Source organism: Pelodiscus sinensis, chromosome 2 (assembly GCF_049634645.1).
Source record: "Pelodiscus sinensis isolate JC-2024 chromosome 2, ASM4963464v1, whole genome shotgun sequence".
Lineage (NCBI taxonomy): Eukaryota > Metazoa > Chordata > Testudines > Trionychidae > Pelodiscus > Pelodiscus sinensis.
The window spans coordinates 79,989,386-79,998,445 of record NC_134712.1 but is presented as its reverse complement, the minus strand read 5'-3'; the positions used below and the strand labels follow the sequence as shown (position 1 = coordinate 79,998,445).

At 47.0% G+C, this 9,060-nt stretch overlaps 1 protein-coding gene across 1 annotated transcript; it reads right to left on the bottom strand.

Annotated features, from left to right (window-relative positions):
- Nucleotides 1-610: 610 nt before the first annotated feature.
- ADCYAP1 (adenylate cyclase activating polypeptide 1) lies at nt 611-8,308 on the bottom strand. The gene is made up of 5 exons (XM_014581533.3): nt 7,546-8,308; nt 7,112-7,219; nt 4,520-4,654; nt 4,043-4,138; nt 611-3,185 (listed from the first exon to the last, which is right to left on the bottom strand). The coding sequence occupies exons 2-5, from the start codon at nt 7,210-7,212 to the stop codon at nt 3,002-3,004; spliced, it is 516 nt and encodes a 171-aa protein (XP_014437019.2). The 5' UTR covers nt 7,213-7,219; nt 7,546-8,308; the 3' UTR covers nt 611-3,001.
- Nucleotides 8,309-9,060: the final 752 nt, after the last annotated feature.

The window sequence follows — 9,060 nt, the reverse complement described above, 5'->3', positions numbered from 1 at the left end:
TGTATCTACCAGACATATTTCTGTTTAAGAAACCTAATTAACTCTTCATGTGCTACAATATACCTATTTTAGTACAGCTAAGTTTTCACTTGGCATAATTTAAACCCAGTACTAGTACCCTTCCAGCAGACAAGTAATATTACAAAGTATATTTTGAATGCCAAAATGTTCATTGGAAGAGTTTAAATAAAATTCCATTAAGTTTTTCCTGTTCGTTAAGCATAAGCAATTCCTAAGTATAGGACATATAGATTACTATGTGGGGGAAAGATACTCTAGGACATTGGTTGGGTTTTGTATATTTTAGGAAGGCTTATTTATCAAGTGTTCATGAAGCTTCATTTTTCTACTTCAGTAGTTACTTTTTAGCCTACTAGAATATAGAAGTAACCCATCAATAAAAGATTAGAGGACAGCTGATGAAAACATGTGGAGGCTTAGTAAAAAAAAAAAGAGAGAGAGAGATTCCAGACATAAAAATGTTAGAAAATACTGCTTAAAAATAAACTAATTAAATAATTTTTAAATGAAATACAGCTCTTGCTGTTAAGTGCTAGATCTTGCCCCCAAACATTAGACGAAGTTGCATTGTTTACAAAAATTTATTAATACAAACTTTACACACTTTATATAACAGTTATCAAAGTCCTAGTTATATATATCATGTGTGTAATAATACTATAAGTTATTTTATATTCAGTTGCACACAAAATAAGATTTCCAAGACTAACATCTACCTAAATTATCACTGCAGCTCAAATCTGCTCAGTTTTAGTAAGGCTGTTGGCGTTTCTAAAAATTATACAGAGGATAACCTACGTGATCACTTTATAATGCTTGCAACTAGCCACTGAACTCTAAATGATAGTTCATAAATAAAACGTCAAGAGAGCCCTATTTCATTATACCACAGCTGACACAAAAACAGCAACGTCTGCCCGATTATCCAAGAACAAATCATTAAGACTAAAATGCAAGCTGATGTGTTGCAGCATTGTAGGGCCACTAAATAGCCATCTGTGAATTCGTGGCGATTTAAAAGGCGAGGAAAGGCACGAAAAGCTGCAAACTGCATCCTGCGTCACATTGCCTGAGGAGAATGCAAAATTAAAGTAAGATTGATTTCATACACACTACTCAGGCATAGATCGAATGCCTATGTGCTAGCTCTGTTTGCAATAACCTCCACTGGCACTGGCCATCCCGCCTGGGACTGCAAACTCAATTCTGTTTTCTTTGATTTATTACTTTACACTGATAGGACTGGTAAAGGAAAATGAAAAGTCTTTTAAATTTTACACGTGGCTTTCCTTTTTAAGCAACCAAAGACTGTAATTCGGGGCTTGTTGTTTTCCTTCAAAAGATTCCTCTAGCATATGTTTAATGAGCTGAAAGGAAACATACCTACATGTCCTCTTTAGTCACTTTCCAGGCGAAGGAATGGAAAGGTCCCTCGGGCTGGTTTGCTTTGTCTTTTCCCCCAGAAAATCCGTACATATAAAGGTGAGGTTGGAATGACCCATCGGTTATTAGAAACTGACCCGCATGTGAACACTACACATTCTATTATGACAAAAGTTTGTTTTATGAAATAAATTTTACTAAGCAATAAGCCATAATGTAGAAAAATACATTTTACCTCCAAACTCAATAAACAAGAACAAAACTTTAGTTGTAGTGCATAATTATTTAGTGGTAGCTACAACAGGGGTTCCTAAACTTTTACAATAAGAGCTTGCATCAAACAGAACAAAAGAGTGAGAGAGGCGTTCACAACCTTAAATTGAAGGGAAAGAAAACATACGTGACTCAGATGAGAGAACCGTGCTTTAAATAGTGCAAGACAGGTTGGGGGGAGGAAGTGTCTACAAGAAAACAACAAAGGAAAGGAGCAACTCCGCTTGAAAAGTTCAAAGGAGAGAATCCCGGTCATTTCACATGATGAGAGGCATGGACAGCACTGGAGAGTAACACATTATACTTTGCATCAAGTTCCAATACCGAGCTGCCCACGGTCAGTTAGGTAGTGGATCTAAAGTGGAATTGTCTCATGTTATCCAGACCTAAACCCACGCATTCCTTAGGGGCACCTCCTCTCTGATCTGAGCTCTAGCGCTTCCCAGGATCTAAATTTCAAATTGTTTCCAAATAGCTCTAATTTCCGGTTTGCTTTGTTCTGGAGCTGTGCCCAATCAGTTAGAAGAACAAGGAAGGGGGCTAAATATTTTCCCCTCTCCGATAGTCAGAGATGCACAATTTTGACAGAGCTGTTGTTTCACCGCAGGAGAATTATCTTTCTAAGCTCAGTGTGGGAGAGACACAAATACATATAAAAGTGGAATCAAAGAAAGCAGAAAAATTGAAATCTTTCGCGGGGGAGGGGAGACAGTGTCCCCTTAAAATAGGCTAGGGGTAAAGGAGCCTGTTTTGAGACTCACCGGGGGAAGAATCTGCTTCAGCAATTCTTCCAAATCATTATCACCATAATCCCCTTGTAGCAGGGCATCAGTGTCTATGTACAGTAGCAAATGGTGACTATTAATGTCTTCCACCCTGTCGTGGATAAAAATACTATCCTTTTAATTTCCGTTACAAAAATAGGAGCAATATTCAAAACAATGATTGTCTTTTTTCTATTTATTTTATATAAAAACATAAACAGCTCAGGCGAATTTTTTTTTTGTTCTTGTGCACGCTTTATATGAAGAATTGTTCTCTATCAGTAGTATTTATATATATATTTATATATTATATATAACTTAATGATTGGTCCACAAAGTAGATCTGTGCGTTTCTCTAGTGCTTTTATACAAAAAGAAAAACAATATTATTATCAAAATATTCATTTAATGGCTTTACTTCATACATAAATACATGTTTAGATAACACAGGAGCGGTGATTGTTCAGTCACTTTGGAAATGACTTTTGTTTTTGTTTTTCTTTTTTTTTTTCTTTTTTTTCTAGGGCTCTGTATACACAGGAGTGGTGAGTTACTCATCGCTACAAATACGCTACTCGGCGTCCTTTGTTTTTAATTCTTTGTTTATACCTTTTCCCCAGGACTGCTGCCAAGTATTTCTTGACAGCCATTTGTTTCCGGTAGCGGCTGTAGCTGTCTGTGAAGATGCCGTCCGAGTGCCGTTTAGAGAGCGGTTCCGAGTCGTCTTCCAGGCCGCTGGCACCGCTGCCGAGAAAGCAAAGGAGAGTTGCAACATCTGGATCCACTCCCCTGTCCTGCCTGCACCTTGGAGGCCTTCCCTCCCTACTTTGCATTGTGGCTCCAGTAGCCCCCGGGCTGCTTTAACCTTTCCAGGTTATGAGGATTAGCTGTCACTTAGGGAGACCTGTCTTTGTGTTGTTGATTTTTCCCTAGCTATTCGACTGGGGAGGGCCAAGGGAATGAAGCCACCTAACGCAACATGTAGACACCGGGGAAGGCCGAGAGAAACAAAGACTCGATGTAAACACTCGGTGGAGTTGAAATCTGATCATAATACCAGTCGACAGTCGAGAGACAATCTATGCATGGCATGAATTATGCATTAGGAAAATGCAATTTATTTCCCCGTGGGCTTTATTAAAATGTTACCTTCTGCCCACATGATCTTCATTACCCTGGGCTTGCCTCCTGCCAATGGAAGCCCCTCGGTTGTGGAAGCCCCTCGCTGTCACTGGGGTGGATCCTAACCTTTCCCAAGGACAGGAGATCTACAATTCCCAGCTCTGCACTTGAACTCTTCTCTTGCTGCCGTTCTTGCCCCCGGCCTGAATCTCGGAGCCAAATCCCTAGTGTTTACAGGACTGTCTTTAAAGTGGCCACCCGTTTGGCATCAACCAGTCATCTGGGTTTGTCACCTTGCCCTTCACTAGGGGCCAGACGGAGATCGAGCCCAAGCCAGCGTGCTGATGGCGTGCGACACTAACCGCACCAGCGTCACAAGCTAGTACCCCCCGGGGGTGCATCGCGCCTGGTTTCATAGAACGATGGTTTTGCCTGATGTGAAATAAACAAAAAAATAAAGTCCACAATACAAATCTTACCCCACCCGCTTGGCCATCAAAGAGTGCAGGTATTTCCTGGCGGAGAGCTGGCCCAGGACTTTCCTGTAGGCTTTGTTAAATATCCCATCGGCGTGCCTAAGTAGGGAACAAAGATCAAGGACAGATCAGTGCCCAAGCCTGGGGACCGGACCTCAGCAGCCCCCCACTCCAAGGCGGGCTGGCGGAAGGAAGCCCCTGGCTGGCTGGTGGCTGCTCTGTACCCCGCGTGCCTCCGCCTCCGGCCCCCCAGGGACAGCAGAGCCCTCCCAGCCCTGGCACTCCTAGCCTCATTTCCTGAGCTCAGCGCTCGCCGGGCGGGGCGGGTTCCCGGTGAGCCAGGCTTCCCCCCGCCCCGGTGTGAGGGCTGCTTTCATCTCCTCTGGCAGGACACAGAGCGAGAGCTCCGCAGCGGCTGAGCAGAATGTAATTGACCAGAATCGTGTTGCTCCAGCTCAGAGCAAGGGACTCCCCGATCACCTCTTTTCCGGCGGGTAGTACAGGGTGTACACGTCGTCCAGCAGGGAGGAAGGGTTCGCTATGCCAAGCGGGTCGTTGTCAAAGGCGAAGTCCTGCAGCGTGTGCCCATCCTCGTCGTAGACTTCGTCTTCCAGCCTAGTCCGGAAAGCAAAGGGCGAGAATTCACACGCGGGCGGTGCATCCCGAGAAATCCTACAGATAGGAGCCTTTGATAGAGGGCTACTCCTCAGCCAGGGACCGACTGGATTTCAGTATGGTCAGTTCCCAGGCTGGACTGCAGGCCCTGCTCGAGGAGTGCACAGCCAGGGTTACACTTGCTCCTCTGCCCTTCTCTCCCTATCCCCTTACACTCTTCCCCCTCCCCCTCCCTGCCTCTTCATCAGTGTAGGACCAGGCGCGAGAGAAACACACCAGCAAACCAACCTGCTGCCAGGCTGGGGCCAGGACCAAGTCCAAGGGCTGCCAAGTAAGCAGCTGATGGCTCCCCGCTCCCAGCACGAATGTTGATCGCTTTCCAAACTACATACTCAGGCGCTGGGGGGGAGGGAGGGAGGCTGCTATAAGTTAAGCGAGACAAGAAGAACAGCATTTCCCATTGAAAGGCATCAGCTTTCTCTAGACACCCTCCCCCCTTCAGAAGCTTTGCCGATAGCAAGTGCCTGCTCCTCCTTTCTCCCAGCAAGTGGCATCGGGGTGGGGCTTGTGTTTGTTTGTGGTTTTCGTTGAATGGTGCCTCTGTCCTTGAAGATCACTCGAGTTTTGTTTTCCCTCTCTCCCTCTCTGCGGCAAGATGTAGGTCACTGAGCGTTTCAGGCAGCTATTTCTGTCTCCGCGCGCTGGCAGGGAGATTAATAATAGATGCGTCTAAAGTGTTTCGCTCCCTGCTAATTCAGGCGCTTGAATGAACCGAGCCAGGTCCTCCCAAACGAATGGCGCCTCATCCTATCTACAGCCCCCTGGAAAGACCGGCCATGCCTACTGGGACATCGCCCCCCCCCCCTCTCCAAGTCCGGGGCCCCGATCTGAATTCCAAAGCCCCGGTAAGGCGTTGGTTCGTTTAAGGCCACTCCGGAGCGTGTGCGGCCCCGCACCCCTGGGCGCGTTCCGAATGTTCACACGCGCCCCGCAGTGAGTTTTGCGGCTCAGCTGGTGCGACGCCCATTAGTGCCGAAGCACTCGGGTGACTTGGCGGAAATAGCAGGGCGGCTCACTTTTCCGAGCTAAGAATGGGTGGGGGTCGGACAGCTCCCCCATTCTTCCGCTGTCAGAAGCGCGGCTGGTTCAGTGAGGCCAGATTTACAGCAGGCTAAGAGCCAGAAGTAGATTGATCGCCGCTGTGTAAAGCGTCACTCCCTCCTATGAAGTGCCGGGAAATCGTCCTTTGCGGAATCAGCTGCCCTTACGCTCGGCTCAAGAGGTGACGCTAAAGTTCGGGAATCTTGGCGGCTCTGTTCCGTCCTGCTCCGATTCAAGGGAGCGCGAGAGAATTTTACGGAGTCTTGAACCCAAATCCCCATGAGAGTGAGCCGGATCAGGCTTTGCCCAGCCCGAGACTAGGGTAGCCCCCTCTCACCTCCAGCGACCTTTGAAAAGCAGCCGGAAAATAGAACTGAAACTGCTTTAGCCCACCCCACAGGTGGGGGGCGGACTTATCTAGAACATATCTAAATCTCTATTAGAGAGGTAACCCAGGGGGATATTAGATGGCTTGTAAAACTAAGTTTTATTCTATCTCCACATACTCTTCAGTATCCACTACAAGTAACCCTTCTTGCAGGCATTGTGCCGTGACAATCCTTTTCTAACAGCGGTCTAATTCAAAATGCTTTCATCTGGGTCCCTGTCTATCCAGGAAGTACCTGTTAACCCAATTTTAGCAGCCTATGGCCACCCAAGTTAGGCTCAGAGGTGGCCGGGAATGAATGCATGTTACTGTGCTGGAGCGCCTGTCGGAAAAGGGATCCACTGTAAAGGGCAATCGGCTTTTTCTTGCGAGATCTATGCTACCTTCCGAGAACTGCGGTGCATTCAGGACCCGAGTCACAGAAATCGAATAGTTTCACCAAGAGCAGAGTCAGTGGGTCTCATTACTACTTGGGAGAAAGGGGAACCGGGAAACGGCCGCGCATGTGTTGGAAATAACACAGCGTAAAATCCTGCAAGCTACCAAGCCCCGATGGAAGCAAGAGGCTAGTCCATTAAACCCTCCTTCTCCTGGAGAACAGAAGAGTCTAGTCCATCTCCCCCGCCACGGACACTAATTGGGAGTTTTAATCAAGCAGCCTCAGTCCCGAGTCTCTTTCCCCAGCTCCCCAAGAAGGGAGATGCAGTCGGTAAGTAGGGGGAGGGGGGTTACTCTTGAGCTGTTCTTTCTGGATGCTGGTAGTTACTTGCAAGAGGTGTACTCCGCTAGCAAGAGAGGGAGAATAAAAAGCTACCAGTCACATGCAGAGTCCAAGAGACAACTCCCGGCCAATGCTCTCTAGCTACCTGGGTGCGACTGCCAAGAGGCAGGAGCATCACTGGGGGGGAAAGCCGGGGATGGGAGTCCTGCCGGGATCGGGAAGAGGGAGGGATAAAGAAGGTACCTACCTTAGCGCAGAGTACGGAAGTCCCGCAGCAGGTGAGCAGTAGACGCTGCAGTGCATTATTATCCCATAGATGAGTAAGGCTAGGATCGCTTTGCTACACATTGCCACTCTGTGTGTAAGGAAAGAAAAGGGAGGGGGGGGAAACTGCTGTCAAAATGCTCCTTTTCCCCTCCAGCTAAATCTACCCTGTTGGAAATCAAGTCCTAAGTGGGCTCGATTTAACAACAACAAAACGTGTGTGCGACTTGTGTGTGGATCCGCTTGTCTTCAGTTACCAGCATCCAGACACAATCCGCCCCCCCTTCCCAGCACACAGGCGCGCGCGCACGCACACACACACACACACACACACACCAATGCCTGTGCTAACGAAACCCGATCGCTCTCTAGTTAACGCTGCTGAAATGCCTGCGAGGCAACTACATTTTTCCTTACCATTAAACTCTTAACACCCGGCACTAAGAGCGTTTGGCCGCGCAGTTGCAGGGTAGATTTCAAAAAAAGAATAATAAACTGTCTCCCAAGTTTTCAGCCGAAATAGTTAGAACTCTTGCGGCATCGCCTCTCTGACCAGCAAAGGAGCCGAAGGCAGAAGAGCAGCAGTTATTTGTTGCAGGGGTCCGCTCCAAAAAGTTTGTAGGTAGCAGCGCAGAGCTGGAGTGGAGTCTGCCAGAGAAAGGACAGCAAGAAAAAGAGAGGAAGGGAAAAGGACAGAAATCCAGAGGGTGGGAGAGAGAGAAAGGATCACAAGAAGGAGAGAGAGAGAGAGAGAGAGGATGGGAGGCAGAAGCAGGCTTAGTTGGAGCTGCCGCCAGTGAGATGTTCTCTTCCCCTGATCTTTTCCTTCACTGAGATGCTTCTCGCTTCAGCTGCTGCTTTCTCCTTCTTCTTGCTCGGTGACTCCAAAGTTGACCAGCCTTCCGCAGCAGCTCGGGGTGTTTTTTTATTTTACGCAATTAGCAACAAAATCTTTGCAAACACCCTGCTTTATCAAGAGCCTTCTTTGTAAACGTCGGTCTGCATGTTACCTTTAAGGACAGCGGTATTGTTTGTTGCACTGTTGTGGCGTTCGGATTTTTATTCATGAATCAAATGAGGTTTTTTTTTTCAGTCACGTAATAATCGGGTATCAGAAAAGACGTCACTACCTCAATTCCTCAAGGAACACAACAATTCTGTGCCGTCCTCGCGGATGATCTGATCGAGAGTCATAAGCTTCTCATAAACACTTTAACTCACACTTTTTTTTTTTTTTACACAGAGGTCTAGAAGATTTGATGCTTATAAAGTTCTACCTGATTCGAGCTGGGGGGGGGGGAGGGCTAATAGGCTGCTGAGGAAATGTTAGACCCCATCCTCCATCCCCAGCAGCTTAGCCACGAGGCAGATCTGTCTGAAAAGATGAGTTCTGATCTGATCACGTCTCTATAAATTCGTTTGGCAAGTCTCAGGGTTCTAATGTGGTGCATATGCTCCTTTGAGGGGGGGTATCAAATAAAGAAATACGTTCGCGTTCTTGTTGTTGTTGTTTTGTTTTAAAGGCTGTTTGAAGTCTTGGAGGCTTCTCACTCATTTTCTAATTAGAGTTTGGAATTGACAGTTGCTGGTTGGTGGTGGGTGGATTGATTAGCGGAAGGCTCCTACTGTGGAGCTGTCCAAACTCTGTGGTGCTGAACTGGGGGACTGTGGCAACCGAAAGCCTGACTTGGCATAACATTGTCCGCACTTTATTTTAATACAGGGTTCCCAGATGGGCAGAGGAAAATTAGCAGAGCCATCATTCAGCCTATACAGTTCTGATGCCTCTCAATCACTGTAGCAACACAATATTTACCGCAAGCGAGAGCCCCTTCTGAGCGAGTCCCTATATTTTTTCTGGGCGTGGGACTGGGAAACAACCCTTCCTATTTGGGAAAACACGCCACAGGGTCCGATGCTGTCCTTTATTTG

Bases quoted from the DNA above. Each gene is read 5' to 3' on its own strand.
- ADCYAP1 (XM_014581533.3), bottom strand. From the start codon at position 7,212: ATGTGTAGCAAAGCGATCCTAGCCTTACTCATCTATGGGATAATAATG. The intron at 4,139-4,519 runs GTGATCGGGGAG...TTCCCTACTTAG, and splicing joins TACTACCCGCCGGAAAAGAG to GCACGCCGATGGGATATTTA. The intron at 3,186-4,042 runs GTAAGATTTGTA...CTTTCTCGGCAG, and splicing joins TTGATGGCCAAGCGGGTGGG to CGGTGCCAGCGGCCTGGAAG.